Source organism: Condylostylus longicornis, unplaced genomic scaffold (assembly GCF_029603195.1).
Source record: "Condylostylus longicornis isolate FDR11 unplaced genomic scaffold, ASM2960319v2 ptg000004l, whole genome shotgun sequence".
In the NCBI taxonomy this organism is placed as follows: domain Eukaryota; kingdom Metazoa; phylum Arthropoda; class Insecta; order Diptera; family Dolichopodidae; genus Condylostylus; species Condylostylus longicornis.
Window position 1 is genome coordinate 5,799,076 of NW_026577973.1, and position 20,562 is coordinate 5,819,637.

General features: G+C 21.8%; 1 protein-coding gene across 2 annotated transcripts in view; it reads right to left on the reverse strand.

The window, feature by feature from the left end:
* Positions 1 to 20,562, reverse strand: part of LOC129610831 (complexin) — a 76,818-nt gene that overhangs the window by 25,529 nt on the left and 30,727 nt on the right. For both annotated transcript variants that reach the window (XM_055523591.1, XM_055523587.1), the window contains exon 2: positions 11,798 to 11,930. In XM_055523591.1, the coding sequence (XP_055379566.1) occupies positions 11,798 to 11,930 (133 nt within the window). The remainder of the gene's footprint in view (positions 1 to 11,797; positions 11,931 to 20,562) is intronic.

The window sequence follows — 20,562 nt, forward strand, 5'->3', positions numbered from 1 at the left end:
CATGGTATCATTAGTTGACATCAGTTATGTTAAGAATTCATAAAATTCTATATGAAAATATGAAATTGTTTTTTTCAATTTAAACTACGTACGTATATTGTTTCTTCTTCATTATCTCTTTAATTATGATAATTTAATTACGTATTATATAATTTAGAATAAATGTAAATTCTATTATTTCTATTATATATTATAATTTAGTTACATAATAACATATTCAATATTATACGAAATAACAGTAAAAAACGGATAACTGCAACCACTCGGGACCTGAAATTTAATTGTACTTAAATATTTTAATTTGTTTAATTAAATCAAATGAATTATATGTTGACCACAAGGACAATTTTTTGCAATTACATGTAAATTATAGCTTTCTTTTTGATAAAAACAACACGTTTTTCCAAAATATATACCCAATACTTTATTTATTACTTTGTTCTTTATTTACTTTTAAAAAGGTAACTAAAATTTTTAACCAAAATTCTAATTACATGTGTGTGTTCTACCAGCTTAGTTTTCTTTTTACCATTTTTTTTTTCAAATTTTGCAATATAGTACTTTATTGCTATGATGCTTTTGAAAGTCGGTAGACAATTTTTTTTACAAATGCTAATTTTTTTTTTTATAATTATTGCCAGTTTTCATATAAAATTTTTCTATTTTTTGTTTCATTTATACATATTTGGCGCTTATCTATATAAAGCCGAAGATTAAATTTAGGAAAGAGAAAATTTGGAAATTTTGAGTGCATTTACGGGTTTTACCAGTTATGCTTATGAAAAAACCTGACCCTGTCTATTCTAGAATCTCAAAATTTAATATATGTAAAATAATTCCGCTGAATATATTTTTAAATCAATTGAAAATAAAAGAATTTTTATCAATTGATAATTATTATTTTGACATTGTATTGTTTAAATTTATTTGAATAAGTATAGATTTTTTTAAAAATAAAATCCAATTAATCAGAATTAATGTAATTATGTTGTTATTATTTTTATTGTTATAATTCGACCGTAAAGTTTTATTGAATTCAATTAAAAAAGTATTTTTGCAGTTTAATTTGGTATAATTTTAATTATAATAATATAATAGTAAAGAACAAAGTAATTCATTATTATTGTATAAATTTCGTACTGAGAAATTAAATCAAATTTTTTTGTATATATGCATAATTATAATTATGAAAAATTATTTATTTATAAAAATTATAATTTTTATTGATTTCAATTGACATTTGTTGTAATGGAATTTTCGAAAATAAAAATTTCACTGGTTTTTGTATTGAATTACTGACTACATAAAAACTGTAAATTGTTTAATAAAAAATATTAAATTATTTTGGTTAAGGTGTATAATATATAAAACTACTTTGTGTATTGGGTTAGTTTTACAGTTAATACTCGTATAAAGAAAATGTATGTATCTAGAAAATAAAGTTGGGTCAAACCAATGGTTTGTATTGTAGCACTTTTCCCTTCAACAAGTGAAAATTCTGCATTTAAATACAGTCTATGTATAGCTATCACACTATTAAAATTATTTTCATTCATATACAAAACTATTTCTAGGATTGCACATATTTAGGATGACGCATATATGCAGTCTTTGAAATAAAGCAAAAATTAATATAAAAAGGGGTTAACATAATGCTCGATTTTAAGGGTTAATTTTGTGAGTTAAAAAAAATAATTATATTTTTTAATTTCACAGAATTTACCGTTAGCTTTTTGCGTTTATAAAAATTTGGAAAAGCTTGTGGTTTCGGAAATATAAGGTGTCAAAAATTCAAATTTTACGAATTTCAAGAGGTGATAACTTGAGAGAGGGTGGAGATGGAAAAAAATTTTCTTCTAACAAAATGAACTATTTATTAATATCTAAAAGCTCCTAAAATTTCAAGCTTCTACAGTCTGGGGTTTAGAAGAAAAACGACATCAAAAATTTGGAAAAAAAGGACTTTAAATAACGGTAAATTTGAGCGGCCATTTTGTTTTTCTTAAGTTGAACTATAGTATACCGCGCAAATGGAAGCAAGCCACTGCCTATCTGCGTTTGCAAAATTTCAAAAGTGCTTATGGTTTCATTGCAACAAATATTTAAAAAAGGCCATTTTTAGGATTTTGGGAGGGTATAACTTCTGGGGTAGAGGGGAGGAGATAGGTAAAAATTTTGTTCTACGGAAATAAGTTTCTAGTGAAGATCTATGTACGTATTAAATTTCAGCTTTCTATCTTCAAAGCTGTAGAAGTTTTGTAAACAGACACACGGACAGACGGACGGACGGACGGACAGAGTGAAACTAATAAGCACTTTTTTCAAAAAATTTTTTGGAAAAGTGCTAATAAAAAATAGCTTTACTTGTTTTTTAAAAAGACGTAGCCAAAAATAAAGGCTTTTTGCATTCAATACAAGAAAAAATATGAAAACACGATTTACAAATGCATACGTATAAACATATCAGTACATGCATATGTATATGTATACATTTTTATTTCTTGACCAATGTGCATACATTCAAAATGTCATAAATTTAATAAGTTTATCTAGAGAAAATCTCTTGCTAAACAAATAGCTCCCTTTAAAATTGGAGTCTAATGTTGTATGCGACTCAATTGAAGAACATTAATTATCTTTCCCTTTGTTTTAATAAATTAAAATATTATACAAATTAAAATTTTTTAATTAAATTACCACTTTCAATAATTTTGTAATTTATAATTAAATATTTTTAACTTCATTTGCAAATTAAATTTTCTTTTTTTAAAAATAATTTGTTTAATTATTTAGTAAATTGGTTCTTTGCACCAATATTACAAAATTTTAAATGAAATTTTAAATATTTATCACTTAAATTATAAGAAGAATAGAAATTACGTAAGTAAAATTCTATATGAGTTGCGAAAATCATAGGAAAATATTAAATTTTAAATTTCCTATAAATGATAAACTTTAATTAAACAAGATTTTTATAAATAAATTTAAATATTATACTTTTATATTTGCTTAATTGGAAAAAGCAATAAATTTATAAAATAATCTAATAAGATGATTAAATTCCCATTAAAATGAATTTTAAATTATGGTTGTCGTTTAGGAGTATTAAAATTTTTTTATTACACTTAACATCCAATTGTAATTAATTAGATTAACATTTAACTATACGTATACGTATATATGTATATTTTATTACCCTTAATCCCTTCGATAATTTCTAAGTATTTTTTAAGTTCGTATATCAGATTTCTACACATTTTTGTATAAATCAATTTATTGGAAACATTATAGGCAAGCATTGTGGTTTCTAGAGAATTTAACTGAAAAATTTGAACAAAAATTGTATTAGTCTATATATTTAAGTATATATAAAAGCAGGGTTTCTCTAGTTTGAACTCTAAAATATTTCATAGTATGATTTTAATTCAATCATTTCTTTATATGCAGAATTTTCTATGCAGAAAAGATAATATATGGAGAATATGTGGAGAAAACATAATATATGCAGAGTTGAACATAAAAATTATTATTTCTCTAACTAATATGTAAAATATGTTGAAACCCGAATAAGTAAATTAAGATTGTAAGTTTCATATAAAACTTCATTAATATTTTGTGTTTTTGTTAACATTTAAATCAATCTTTTAACTAAGAAGAATTATATACATTCCTATACACGTATGTAGACAGTGAATTGCTCCTGCAGATATGTCTAATTTTATTTTAATTTAAAGACGTAGTAATTGTTAAAACTTAGTAATATTAGAAACTATAAATTTCACTTACTAATTATTAGAAACATATTGTTTTATTATAAACATATTACTAGATACTTGAGCTTTGGTGCTTGTCAATTAACATTAGTATTTTTATTTGTGAGTAAAAAATAAAGTTTTATTTAAGAATGCTCATGACCACATTATGCAATTGTTGTACTATGTTTTCATTATGGCATGACGCTTAATTAACAAAATAGAAAATAAAAAGAAATTGTACAACTAATTGATAAAAAAAAGAAATTTTCCATACAGCTATACCCCAAAGAAAATTCTAAAGTGAAAATAATTTTTTATTTTCCAAATTGTTGAAAATTATAGCGTTGAAAATGAGAGATTTTTTTTTTCTTTAATTAAATAAACAATTATTATTTCAGGCAATTTTCCTTCCTTTATGATATTTTGTCTTTGAATTTTTTATTTTTGCTAGATGAAAAAAATTAAAAATAGAAAAAAATTAAGGACATTGAATTTTTGTTCAAAATGAAAGAAAAAAAAAAGTTTTATTTTTGTTTTTTGTTAGATTTTTTAAATTTTACATTACTTTTACTTTTCATTTCAAAATATGTTTTAACGTTTATAATGTCGTTGCAGAACAAAACCGCTATTAAAACTTGAAATGACATTATTACTATTGTAAGCCTTCAAATAAGGGACAATTTAATTAAGTACAGTATTACTCTAGTTGTATTATTTAAACATTACGAAATCGGATGGAAATTGAACTTTATTTTTTAATTTGTTTAAAATTATTAAGTAAATAAAGTTCAATTTCCAAAAACGGCAATTTCCAATTTACATAAAAATATAATGATCATTTATGTGATTTTATGATTTTATTAAGATATGTGTTGTACAGCTAAAGTTCAATTTTATAATCGACTCCTAACCTACATATGTCTTATTTGTATTTTAAAAGTGTTAGATAGATTAAAGTGGTTGACTTTAATCTATTTAGAATGTCTATCGTTTATCTATCAAATGTGTTTTGCAAAACTGGGTAAGCTGATATGGAAGTAAGCAAAGATATTCAGTAAAAAGTTTATTTGTAATAATGACAAATATTGCAGTGAAAATTCAAATTTAAGTAAAATTTTTAGCAAAAATTTTACGGATTATCTACTCATTTTCAATAGCTACTTATATTTTAATCATTTTGACTCTAATAAGTAATTTTATACTTGTAACTTATGACTGGAATGTGATTATTGTTCTGAATAATCTTTTCTCGAAAATCGAAATATTTTTGGTAACGAAAAAAAAAAAATATCCTATAGTTGCTACTTTTTAAATTTTAAGAATTTTATTTTCAAATTTTTACTTCGTTTCAATTTTCTCTTGCATAACATTATTTTCGCCTTCAGTTTTTCTAGTTCAGTGAAAATTCTCTTTTCACTTTTTTAAAAAAGATAGAAAAATTGAAAAGCGGGAAAAAAAAAATTCTTTATAAAAAGTAGATAAAATAAAGTAAAGAGAGGAATAAAAAGGAAAAGATGTAATGGAATAATGGAAAATAGCTATGAAGTTATAAAAATGCGGATGTTTTAATTTTAGAATGCAAATATAGTTAATAAAAAAGTTATGATTTTATAATTTATATTTTTTTTCCTTCATTTAATTTTAAAAGTATAAAACAACTGAATGATAATTTAAAGCAATAAAGTGATGAGAAAAAAGAAAATTAAATAAATTTTAGTTATATGATAACTTTAATAAAGCTATAAAATAGTTTTTTTTTATAGAAAATTAATTTTAAATATAATTTAATTATTTCACACGAAGTTTAAGTACTTTGATAATAATTTTAATAATATTATTTTCGTATACATTTTTCCTAGAATGTCAATTAAAAATTCTATTAAAATAATTAAGAATGCTTTTATATTACTATAGTATAATAATAAATTTTGTCAAATGCATTTTCCTATCTAATGAAAATTTATACAAAAAAAAAATCTTATTCTTCTATACAATTAAAATTCCAAATAAATTAAAAGTATACCCTGTAAGAGGATGTAGTTAAAAAATTTGAATTAATTTTTTTTTACTAAGATTTTTCATCAAAATTAAGAAAATTTTTAACATTTTTAATTTTCATCAAACACGTTTATATTAATATTGCACAATTATAAGTCTTTATTATTTCTATTTTTGTCTTTTGTCGTTTTCTTAAGGATTATGAAATACTCTGAAGTACGTGATTAAATTTTCGTGATTGTATATTAATTTTTGAAAATGATGAACTCTTTTATTTGTTCTATTAAATAATAAAGTAAAAACCTTCATATTTTAGGAATATATGAAAATCCACAAAATATTTAATTTATTTTTGGATGTTCATCCTATTTTAAGAATGTTTTTAGAATTTGTTAATTTTAAATTTATTTTTGAAAACGAAAAATATTTTGATTTGTACAATAAAAGTGTGTCTTAGTACAATTTGTTGTATTGCTTTACCAATTTCATTTTCTTTATAGCTATAAATTTTTTTTTAAATTGTTTTTTATTAATTTGTAATCTAACTCTTGTTTATTTATTTGTAATTTAAATTAATGTGTGTATTTTGATGTCTTATACTTAATCTATATGATTTATGTAAATTTTATGTATATGATGATTGTTTATATGAATTTTCGTGTTATTTGAATATTATATTGCAAACCTTCATAAATTAATTAATACCTCTGAATAAACGTACGATAGTTTAAATCACAATTAATTGATTTAATTTAATAATTAATTTAATTTTTATCAGGTCTGACTCTTTATGTACTACATTATGTGACATTTAAATTTAATGATTGTCATAGTTTTTAAGAAGCTATATTTATATTTAAAATGGCAGTAATTTATTTTAATTTTTACAGTTGTGAATATAAAATATTCTTAGTATAATGTAATTACGTAATAATATATATATATATATATAAATAAAGTGTCTTTGAGATATAAAAAGTGTATAAAAATCTTAAAAAAATATTTTTTTGTTAAATTGTAAAAGTTTTTAAAGTTATAGAAGGCGTAAAATAACAACTTTTAATTCATTACCTTTACGAATTTTTCATATAGTTAAACTTTCGAACAAATTAGTAATGAGCAATTGGATTTAAATATTATGTTATGATCTTATTAAGAAAAAAAAATTTATGAAGCTGTGTTACTAAATTATTGTGGTAATTTTAAGATTTTATAATGCTAATTTTCATAATGAGAATAATTTTCGAATTTTTTAAATAAATTCACTTATAATAAATGATCGATTCAGATCTATACGTGTTATCTATAAGTGTTATCTATAATTCTTTATGCAATAAATTATAATAAAACTTAATAGCAGGAATAACATTATTTTTATGTATAAATTTAATATACAAAATATAATGAACATAATACTGGATTTCGGTACCGTTAATACTGAATATATGTAATATGTTATTTCCTCTGAAAGAATTTTATTATAAACTCTAAAGTAATCTTATGTTCTTCATAGAATCTTATGTTCTTATCTTATATTTTTATAAAAAAAACTCTGAAGGAATTTTATATGAATATACCTTAAATCATTACGCTTTCAGAAATTGATTAGATTCATAAACAAATTTATTTTTTTTTGAAATTTTTGTTGAATATTTGAACCCAAGTGAGGTGAAGAAAACATGCAAATAAAAAATTATTTATTTAAAATTCTTTTCAGAATTAAGATTTTTAAGTAATAATTACTCGGCATAATATCAGTTCTTCATTAATAACCCCGATTGTTCGATCTATTTTATATCTTTTAAGAAATAGCATTTTAGAACGGCTTAATTTTGTAAATAAAACCACAATTTTAAGTAAAGTATATAATTACGTACAATAAATGTACACCTTACAGATTTGGTAATTATTTCTGAATTTAATTAATACAGAACAAATAATAATATAAATTTTTCCAAAATCTTAAGAAAAATTCAATTAAGCAAAATGCATAATTTCTTATAGTTTTTCGAAAAACGTGAATTGCATTTTAAATAAAATGGAAAATATAATGTTGTAATGCAATAATAAACAGAAAATTCTACAACATTGTAAAAAACTACAAAATTATTCACATTTTTGTATTTACTAATTATAATTTAAGGTAAATTTTATGGAGGTGTATTTGTATGTGAGCAGATACTTAAAAAATTATTAATTTTTCTTTTATTTTTTACCGACAATTTTTGTTCAGTTGTGCAAACTTATTAAGTAAAATAAAATGAAATATTTAGTTATAAAATTTATTAAAGAACAAGAAACGTGAAAAAATCTCAACATCCTTCTATATAAAGGCGATGAAAAACCAATAATATAAAAATTCTGGAAAAAGCGTTTTTCATTTTTTTTTTTTTAATATTTTAAGTTTTGAACACGTGACGATTTTGTATTATGAATTTTGAATTCATAATGAAATGTTTAAGAAAATTTCCCCATATAATATTAATTTTTTTTATTGAACATTTTTTTTGAGCTTTTAGCGCTATTAGTTTTACATTGACTTTTTTTTATTGAGATCTTAGCCAAAATTTGCACTTTTAATAAATTAAAGTTCAGATATTTTTGAATTTTAATAGACTGAAGAAATATTATGTGTCTATAGTTGTTGTCGTACATCTGTTTATTTAAATTGCAATTTTCAACTTTGAAAGTCATTAATGTTGACTTTCAAAGTTGAAAATGCCATTATTGAAATTGTTTAAATTTATTTATTGAAATTTGTTTAAAATTTCAATAAATGACTATGAAATGTTCATTTACTGTTTAATATTTAAAAATATTAAATAATTAAAAATTCGAATAATTGAAAGAATTTTATAATTAACAACGTACAAATTATGAGTTAAGTTTATAGGAATAAACAAATAACACCGATATTTAAATATTGAATCGCAATCCGTATGATAATAATTACTTAATTTCATAGAATGTAATCTATAGCGTAATCAATTGTGTAATTACTAGTTATAGTAATTAAGGTATATTTTTAGTACGTTCCAAAATCTAAATTATTATCAAATTTCGAGGTTATAACTTTATTAATTCATTATCCCAATTATATGACGTCATTCAGTTTTATAAATGAAATTTCATATTAAAAAATTTAAAAGAATGTTTCAATGTTTTCAAATTAATTGAATTTATTAATGGAATTTTGTAAAAATCGGAGAAAACCCATATATTATTTAAAGAAAATCCCAGTAATAAAAGAATGTAGATAAAAGGTATACAAAATTAAAAATTCATTCAACTTCTAGTAGCTAGTAGATTGCAATGACAATTTTTTGGTTGCTTCTTGTTTTACATTTTCTATTTTAAAATTTTGTGGTTTTTCATATTTTAAAAGCCTTGTTCTATATTTAAAATTTTCTTTAAATAATTCAAATTGCCCCTTTTTAACAAAAAGAATCGATTTAAATAAAAGGAAAAGAAAAGAAATTTATTTTTACATTGTCTTCCATTTTACCTTTATAAATTTCAAAATCTATTTTTAAATACTTTTTTAAAATATACTTTTAATGCTATACGCTTACGACAATTTTTTATTTTATTTTTAATTTATCTTGAATATTTTATAAGTTTTCTTATAAATTAAATTCGATATTTTTAGGTTTAAAAAGGATTAGTTACTTTAATTTTTTCGTCGTGATAATTTTTCTGTAATTCATTTTATTATTGAAAATAATAAAGCCTAAATCTATGCAATCTATAATTATTTATTGAAAATTAAAATTATATTTGGAATAGGGAATTCAACAAACTAACTATGAGACTTTTTAACTATGAGATTTTTTCTTCAGAACCACATACTATGTTTGAATAATTAATATGTTTCATTAAAAATGATAAATTTTTTATATTATTTAAATTTTAAAGAATCTAGGTGAACTATTCTAATTCACATTTTTTTTTATATCAATTATAAAATAATTGTATATCAATTAAACATTGCGAAAAAAATTGTTGCCAATTATAATAATTTATAAGTGAAGTTAAAATTTGTAACCGTTTGCTATTTTAACCATAAATTACAAACAATTTAATTAATTTAACAAATTTTTTCATTGTAAGGTAAATTTTTTTTATAATTTATTAAAACAGCAGCATAAAATAAAGAAATTGTCATAATTTCAAATTGCTGTATGCTGTAAGTGTCTACCGATCTAAGATTGAATTAAAGCAACTAAATTTATTTAATTTCCTTTATTGTATTAGTAGAAAGGTTTTGAATATTAGAGAGATACTACCACAAATTTCCTATAAAATTAATTTAAAAAACTCCATTTTAGTGAATATACTTGAAATATCAAATTCCCTTTATATAATTATTATAGTTTTTCAATTATTACATATTTGTGAGTACATACTCACAATTGTTGTAATGCACAAAAAATCTCACGAATTTTTGATCAAATAAATAATGAAAAACTTAATCAAAACCTGTTTTTTTTTCTTATTTATTTGAAAATTTTATTTATAGTTAGTAAAATGTGAAAAACAAATATTGTTCCTTTTATAATTCGTTTTTCTAATTATTCCTGTTATTATTTTTAACGCCTTACTATATGCAAATATTAATAAAATATTTTTGAAAACTTTATTCCGCTTTAGAAAATATTTAGTTATTTTTTTTTGTATCTCTTTGTTTTTATACACATTTTATACAGTAGCGTAAAAAGTTTTTAATATCTTGAATTGTATAGGTGCATGGTATATGTACATAATTATATGCTTGTTATACTAAGTGGATGTAATGGTCTACAGTATATTTGTAAATTAGATTGTATGTAATTTAATTATCCTTAGTTTGAGTGTATTTTGCTTTTAATGAAGTACAAAATAAAAATTTCATTCGACTATTTTGTGTTGGTTAGAATTAAACGAGAAATTTTCATTTATGTAACTAGGTATTGTTTCTTTTTTAAATTAGTTTTATGATTTTAACCGCGTATATACACAATTAAATTTTGTATTAGTTTTTATTATGGTTTATAAAAGTATATTTATAAAGTTCGTAATTTATGTATGTGTAAAATTTTTAAAGTTGTGCTCATTACAAATTAGTAGATATAATATGAAAGGATTAGGTATATATATATATATATGTATATATTATGTGCATAGTGTATTAATATATTACAGACATTAATAAATTAGTAGGAAGATATATTTAGATAGACAAATGTTAGATATTTATATGTTACATTTAAAAATAAAAAAAATCCAATATTGATTAGCACTATGAATGAAGAGAAAATGAAAAAAAAGAAAAGAGACAGAGACAGAGACAGTACATTTAAAAGGTAAAAAGGATTTTAATTGCAGGAAATTGAAGATAATTTTTTTTTGTTTTTATTACAGTTGTTTTTAATATAATATTTATGAATACTTGTTTTCTAAAAATTTGAATTTAATATTATTTGTGTATAATTGTACTAAAAAATGATTGTTTTACTGACATTTATATTTTCTATTCCTCTATTTACAATGTGGAATTGTATAAGGTATAGGCTTGCCAAAATTCTATTAATATTAAAAAAAAAAAAAATAGTTTCAAGTTTGAACCATAACAGAATTTAAGCTTTGTTGTAATTATTCAATATTTAGGCAAATTTGAACTTATTTTGGGAGAAAAAAAAATAGTTTATATTCAAGTTTCTGCAAAAAAAATCCAAAATTGTTATTAAAAAACAATATAATTTTATATTGGTTTTTTTATTAGAAATTAAATTAGTTTGTAAAGATTCTTCTATGAGTCGAAAAAAAAAAACAAAAATAAAAAAAAATTAGTTTTTCACTCAAAGTATTGTTTGTTGAAGTTATTAAGGTAAAGATACGTATAGTCACAATCAAAAGAGGACGTGCATTTTATTCTCATTAAATAAATATGTAATTAAAAAAAAACATTGAACAACAAAGGTTCTGTTGCATATTAAAATTCCTTTTAATAAAAATAGACATTTTTTTTTATATTAAATTTATTAATTGAATTCTGATTAACTTACTCGTAAAGTCATCTAAATCTTCTGCTTCCGCTTCGGCTGCCAATTCTTCAGGTGTCTTTTTCTTTCGCATCAATGGATTTGGTTCTTCTTGCGGTGCTTGTTCTACTATTTCTTCTTTTTTCTTGATATTGTACTAAAAATTATATAAAAAAAAGAAAATGTAAATTAAATTTAATTTAATAGAATATTTGTTATTTCTGAAAAATTTTTAATTTGATTGTAAATTCAAAAATATTGTGATATTTCAATTGTACATATATTGAATGTAAAATTAATGGTCAAAAATATAAAATTCAGTAAGTGAATTACAAGTTCCTAAAATAAAATTCTTTCATATTTTGGGAAATAGTCTAATCTTCCAACGAAATGTAATTTTAATTATATTGAGAGTATGTTGCTTTGGAAACCGAAATGACTATGTTTATAATAGAAATGTCGCTTTATTACTTGATTAAAAAAAGCATGTAAAAGGATAAATAGCTTTATTTCAGGTCTTTTTATTTTTTTAAAATGATTACTCGTATTGCTGCAGAATTTCTATTGCCTATAATGGCTTGATTGACAAAGCAAATAAATTCCATTTTACAAACGTAACATTTTTCCAAGCACCCGGCATCCTTATGTTAAACTAAATGTAACTAAATAATTGATAAAAAAATCGATAAATTGTAATTCTATATAATTTTTATTGAATAGTTAAAAACGAATAATTTCGATTGTATTTAAAATTTTTGTTATCTTTTGTCACGACAAATTAAGTTTTTGCTTATTTGCATCACAAAAAAATAAAATAATAATGAAATGAAATACAACTAAATTCCAATTTATTTATTAATTATTCCAAAAAGAAGAAATATTGAAATAAAAATAAATTACTAAAAATATTATTCAAAAATAATAAATTATTTTCAAAATATTCAATTTTTTTTTTTTTTCATAGATTATTTTCATAGCTCTTATATTATACGCTTTAGAAATTCAATGAATTGTAATTATTGTCGATAATGAATAACCACAAAAATAATGTTTTAATAGTCCATATTATTATTTTTTTTTTGACAATTACGGATAAACAAATATAAATATAATAAAATTTCATATCCTAGCTATACATACATATATAATTTATTTAAAAAAATATGAAAAAAATAAAATTATAATGAACGTTTCATGAGAATTTCATAATGATAAAATATTAAATTGATTTTATTATAATATTCTCGTTAGCGAAATAATATAAGTACGATAGCCCATTTATATTCAATTATTTCAAATATTTATTAAATTATTAAATCTTCAATCAAGAATTAAATTTATGGAACAATAATGTATTAAAACAAAAAATGTTAAAATACGAGTATCAAATTAATTTTTATTTTAAACTTGAAAATTTAATATTAATATTATATTAAATACTCTGTGACTGACTATATTTTACAATATTAATCTATAAAATTGTTGTTAAAATTAAGATTTATTTATATTATTTAATGGAATTAGATATTGTATAAATAGTCATAAATTTCCTATTAAATAAAACTTAAAACCAAATTAATAATTCAATAAAATATAATGAGAAAAATTAGGAAATTTTAATTCTAATGATTTTATTATAATAATATATAGCGAAAGCCAAAATCAAACGAATTCCTATTTAAATTGCAAAATCAGTTTCATAATTTTATAAGCTACTATTGTACACGCTTAATTAAAAAAAATTTACTTCCCCACACCTAATTTTTCTAATTCTTCATATACATTTTTAACGTTTAACTCGCTTAATAACACAAATTTTTTATGAGCACAAATATTTTTTCCAGTTTCGTCAATATCCCTTAAGAAAGGAACTTACTAGAACTTTTTTTTATAAAATTCTTTTCACAATAAAATGATTTAACAAACAGTTGGTACGCCACCTAGCATAAGACGTATAATGTAGAGATTAATATTCAATATTACACTATTTCCTTAATATTTACACATTGCAATTTTTCGTTAAATTAAAAATTGAATTAAAACATTGAATAAAACAACGCGGATGTATCCCCAATAAATAAAAAATCTGCTGCTAAATAAAACTGTGGCTTCAGTTTATAAACTGCTTTATAAGCTAAGAGCTTTTTCCAATTACATTTTGAAACACGATAAGTTGATAATTTTACATCATTCCTTCACTCTACATTTCATGGATATTAAATACTGATAAATGCACTTTTATTTTTAAAACAGAAAACAAAATTCGAAGTAAAAAGTTACATAATTTTTAAAGTTCAAATTAATTTTTAAGTTTTCGTATTACCAATCTACCTTGTTTTTTTATTAAATTTTTTTTATATAAACAACCTTAAATCAAAATTATTCTCTGTTGTATATGTTAATTTTGAATTTACTTTTCCATTCGATTTTTCTTTTTTTTTGCAAAACTTTTTATGTAATTTAAAAATTTTACCTTTATATTTAAACTTTTTTTTTTGTTCATTGCAAATCAAGAATATATTGTGAAAAATAAGGACTTAAAAATTTTTTTTTTAAACTTTTTACATTGCTTTTGTTTTCCGGTTCTTTTAATATTCAACCATTACAATGTTAAATACCAACAAGACCTCTCCCTAAACGTGACAAGAATTAAATAAAAATTTAAGAGCACGGAAAAATTAAAGATGCGAAATAAAATTTTACGATGAAATTTTTTACTTTTTTTTTATTAAATTAAATTTCAGGTCCTGCACGTATACGTATATAAAATATCCTTAGGTTTTTTTTTCTCGGCTTTTATTCATAATTTTCATACACTTTATACTTATTTGAATATTTGTGATTTGAAGTGTAAGTAAATTTCTCAATTTATATTTTGCTAAGAAATATTTTGTTATTTCCAAAATTAAATTCTCTTAATGTAAGATTTTATATTATTTGTTGTGTATTCTTGTGTTGAAGTAAAAAATAAACCACTAATTTTATAAGCTTTCATTTTAACAATTTTATGATATTATGCCAATTTATTCCAGATCTATCTCACAATTTGTATATTGTATCGAAAAGTACACAGTAATAGAATTAAATTAATATTTTAATTCTACTGCATTATGCTTGCAGACCGTAATCGGGAACGTTATGAAAATAAAATTTATTATGTTGGAAATAATTCTTTTAAAAGATAATTAAAAATGATGGGTGAAACAGTTAAGATGAATTAAGATGAGTTATTCTGCTACTAATCAAATTTATGATTTAGAAAATTTTTATGCCAATAAAATATATTGGAATTTTTTTTAATTTGCAGGAAATTTATATACTGAACAGTACTTAAAATTTAAATGTAGTGAAAATAATTATTACAACATTATCTTTTATTTTCAAGTTCAAACGTTTATTTTGTCTTCATTACTTATAAGTGCAAAAAGTGTTTGAGATTTTATGATGATGAAACGATATACACATATATTCAGTTCAACTGATCTGTAGTTGATTTATGAATCGTAGATGTCTAAGAATTTTCACTTTTATTATCCTTTATAATTTAGAAAAAAATTTTGTTTTTGAAATTATGAAAGTGATTTAGGAAAAACCAATTACAAAAAATCCTAGGATCGAATTTTAATAGCATTCTGGTGTTTGTTAATATACCATTAATGAAATATAAATAAAATTTCTATGGTTTTTGGAAAAAAATTTAGTTAGTCGAAAAAAACCTGTTTCGACTAAATTATTTGGAAAATGTAAAAAAAATATTCTTTACAATTAATTCGAAATTACTAGTTTTTTAAAAGTTTAATCATGTGAAATTTGGTTTTCTAATATATAAAGTTAATAATTTGAAAATTCGATTTATGCAATTTTTAATAGTTTCTCTAAAAAACTTGTTATTTCAAATAGGAGAACAAAACCCAGAAATGTCTGTTCTATATTTGAACTGAGAACAGGTTTAGAAGCATGATTCAAAAATTGCCTACATTGAACAGCTTTGTGCGTTCTTTTAAATGGCATATATCCTATTTGAAACAAAACAAACGTCTATGATAAAAATATTTTTAGAAAAAATGTTCTAGTATGCAAAACAAACTATTTATGTAAGTGTTCGAAAAATTTTATTTAATGCTAAATTATTTGATATTGAGATTACGAAATAAGAGACTTTTAAAATGAGAAAAATATATAAATTATTTTTTTATTTTCTTTTTATTGCGAGTAAAATGTTCACTCGATCATTAAAATTTTCAGAGTGTATGTAGAAAATAATTGGACACATCCTTAAAAAATTTTATATCAGTACCTCAATTAGTTTTTGAAATATTTTCAATTCCAATTCGTTGTCCGAAGTGTTTCAATTACAATAGCAGTCGTCCTTGGCAGAAAAAAAAACAATTTATGAAAGTTTAGTGTCGATTGCGTTATTCGTTTTTAAGGACGAATGAACGAATTAACGCACGGACAAGACTAAATCAACGCTTAAGTATTACTATACTTAAATATATCTGATAATTATCGCATTCATTATTGAATTGTGCTATTTGTGTGACAGACTGATACACAGTTGACCACTCATTTTTTGACGATGTAATGTGCACAGTCGTCTACTTATAGATTCTTTAGATATGGTACATCTTTTTTTAAAATTATTTTACAATGAATTTTATAGCAAAATAAGACGTAGGGATTTACGCATAAATAAAATGAAGTAAATAATAAACAAATTAATAGCAGTTGTGTAATTTATTGTGTTTAAAACACAATAAATTTAATATATTGTGAATTAACCATTTTTTTATGTTTTTTTTTTTTAATTTTTTAACCTTCTCATATTTTCAATTTCAATATTAAATTTCGATTAATCGCTATGATACAGATTCAATTTTTTTTAATTTTCTGTTCAAAAATCTTAGGTTTTAAAAAGATTTCTTGGAATTGAAATGAATTAAAATGAAAGAAGAAAAAAAATATTAGTTAAAAATAAGAATCAGAAAATTTTTTCGGTTTCGTTATTTAATTTAATTTTTCTTTTTCATAAAATATGGAAGCTCTTGTAGTGGTGGGAAAATGAAGGAAACATGTTAAAAGAAATCGAAAAAATTCAATTATTTGGCATGGTATGGTAAATAACTTTATAATACAAAACAAAGAGCAAAGATTTATAGCATATTAAAATGGGAAGAACAGAATTGTTATTAACACAAAAATATTATGGTATTAGTCGTCTGAGCAACTCCAAATTGAAATCTATTTTGAAAATGTTTTTATTTTTTCGTTTAAATAATGGTTCATCTTATGGAACGAATTTGTTTTACTTTTTTATACAAAACAAAAAAACAATAGTGAGAAATTACCCAATAAAAAGGTTATGATTTAGTAGCTTTGAAAGTTTTCAGTACTTTTGATTCAGTACATTGTTTCAAAACTAGCAAATTTTTTTAACATTTTAAGTCTAATTATATAATACTAAAATTCTCAATAATGGAAACATTCCATTGGAAAAATTTTCTTAAAATGTTATAATTTTGCATAAATTTAGGGGCAATTATAATATTTTGTAACTAATAAATATAATATTATTTATAGCCTCGGTTGCTAGACTATCTTAGATAGAAAACTTTTTAATGTGATAATTTTAAAAAAGTTATAACTTTTTTATTGAATTGTTAATTAATTTAGTTAAAAATGATGTTGGTTTTTAGTAAAGTTCAATAGAGGCAAAATTTTTAATTGAACATTCTTTGATTGAACAAAATTTATAATTCAAAATTTTATTGGTAAAGATTTGGGAGGCGTTATATGAACCTATATTCGTTTTTAACTAAAAAACCGAAAACTCTTTTATTTTAACATGTACAAACGTAATTATTTTAAAATTTTTGAATAAAAATTCATAATTCCTCAATCTTAGAAAGTTAAAGCTGTTTTCTTCGTAACTAAACTCAAAAAATAGATTATTTGTAGTAAAAAACGGAAAAAAAAACAAAAAAGTAATCGAAAATTTACTATTGTTTTCGTTCGGGCAAAAAGAAAATCAGTTTCTAAAGAAATTTATTAAAAATTTTTCTTAAATGTTCAAATCAGTTAATTAAAAAAGAAAAAAAAGAAGGTATCCATTAAGAAAATAAAGCGCAAAAAGAGAAAGAAAATCTTAAAAAATGTTTTTTTAAAAAACTACACTAAAAAGCATTTTTTAAATAAATTATGATAAAAATTCGTGTAATCTTCAGAAACATGATTCAGCTATAAATTCTTATAGAGGAAAAGAAAACTCACAAAAATAAATTTGATCTTTCCAACTATAAGATATTTGTTGTGAACATTGAACTGGACATTTGAAACGAATAATTGACTATTATTTCTTAAATCTTAATGCAATACTACTAGATTTTATATTGTTAGTTTTAGGAGCTTTACCAAATTTTGTTAGAATCTATTCATTAAATCAACTACTTTAGAATAATTAAGGAAATTTGTTTCTCCGTAAATTAATTTTGTCGACTCTATTTTTTCTATTTTAATTGCTCTTAATTTCATCAAAATATATAAAAATTTTGTTAATACAATTTCAATTGCTTCTGAGGTTATGGTCGAAAATTTCTTCCCAGAAGCTCTAATACTTTTCCGAAATTATGCTATTTTTAAAATATAAAATACATTTAGATTTATGGAAATATGTCATTATATAGCTAAAGGCTAATTTTGTTATTCGAAACTTATTTTGCTGTTGAATAGAGTCAGACGAGTAGAAATAATAACAGCAAATTTCCTTTTCTGTTTTTGAGAAGTGAAACTGTGAGTGAAAAACTTATTATATGTACATACGATAAATTTCTCTTATACCTTGAGTTTGAGTAAATTGCTATAAAGTTCCCTTGAATGCCGTTCAGTATAGGTATGCATTACTTAATTCAGCTAAATTCACTAAAATTTTGTTTTTAACTCTTTATTAACTTATAATGCAACGGCGATAAATTGAATGTGCAGTCACAGTATTTTATACTAGCACACGTCCCATAGATGAAATTGCATTAAGATTTTCATTGAATTTTGTTTGATTCCATTAAAATAGAATCGAAACTTGAAAATAATTATTAATTTTGTACATAAACTACACCCACATATACAAAAATAAACAAAACCCGAAAAAGAAAGAAAATATTTTACAGATTAATTTAGGAAAAACAAAAAAGTAAAATTAAGAATGAAAAAATAAGACAAAAATTGTAAACAAAAAAAGAAAATAAATTAAAATACAAAAGAACTACGTCAAAAAATATGTGAATTCCGATTACAGGATCAAAATAATTTAGGATCTCCCGCTTTATTTAAAATTATTTAGAAAATTTCTCTTTTACGTTAATTATGTTATTCTTCATTGGCCCCCGAAAAAAAAATAAAAATTGAAAAAAATAAGAAAATGTGATCCTTGAAATTCTTCCAGCTATACGAAAAGAACAGCAAAATTTTATAAAAACTTTTTTTGTTGTTGTTGATAAAATTAATCTTTTAAAAATTTCCTGTAGTTTTTTGGTCTCACACTTGTATGATGATATCTGAAATGTGTAATAGTTACCAGCTAGGATTAAAAAATTGAACGAGAAATTCATTTAAGAAAGAAGCATTATATTGCGTATTAGAGGCCATTTAAAATAAAATTGGCGGAAATAGTGATTGTGTCATAAATTGACAACTTTGAAATGTTTTTTGAATTTAAAAATTAATTTCACATCAAAAACATTTTCCAACGCATCTCCATTTCTTCAGAATTGTCTTTAATTTTATTTTGTCCTTAACATGAAGGTTACTTTCTAAGTTTTATTTCACTTTTCAATATCTCAAACTATTTGAAGTATATTTAATGTGTTCTGCTTCTTATACATTTTCATTTTAAATAAGTTCATATGGTAACCTTAATATGATTTTATATTGTTTTATATGTATGTGCCATGTTCTTTCTAACTTTTTGTTTTGTTAATTGTAATGGTATTTTTGAATAACCAGCAGGTGACCCATGAAAATTACAAGTTCGGACCCAGTAAATTTTTAAACTAAAATAAGTTAGAATATTTTGTTTTTTTCTGTTTATAAAAATGAAAACAAAAAAAATAAGAGTTTTTTGAACAAAAACAAAAAAAAACAAAAATTTGCTGTATAGCAAAAAATAAAATATTTTACTTTATTTCTGAAATTTTTTTCTAATTTTTTTTCTTAAAATTATTAAAAACCTTAAGAACTTCTCTTCAATTTACCACGGTGCCTACAGTTTTGGTAAAATTAACAAAATAAAAAAAAAGTGAACAATTTTTTTCTTAAATGTTTCATTATACAAGCATTACATAAACACTTACCTACTTACATATTTAAGGATTTTTTTGATGAGCGAATTATTTGTACCGCAAGGACGAGAAATGAAGAATTTTGCCCTATGTATATATATACATATAGAGTAAAAAAGGTATTGGTATATGTATTTTTTCGGTTGTTTTTGGTCCTTAATCTGTTCTGATTAGGATTAGTATCTAACATTACAAAGGATAATTACCAAGGATATACATTTCTTTCTTGTAAATTATTTGTTTTTTTTTTTTTATTTGGTTGTTATTTTCTTCGAAACCTTTACGAATTTTACTTTTTTCATTGTTTTTCATTATTTTAACTGATAAAGAGATCTCACTTGTCTTCTAAAAAGAAGGATTTTTATAAGATAATATAATATATAATGTTATATGTTGAGTTTTAAAAAATTTTCTATCTGTGGGTGCTTTTAATGTTAAAAATTTAAGGTATTTACT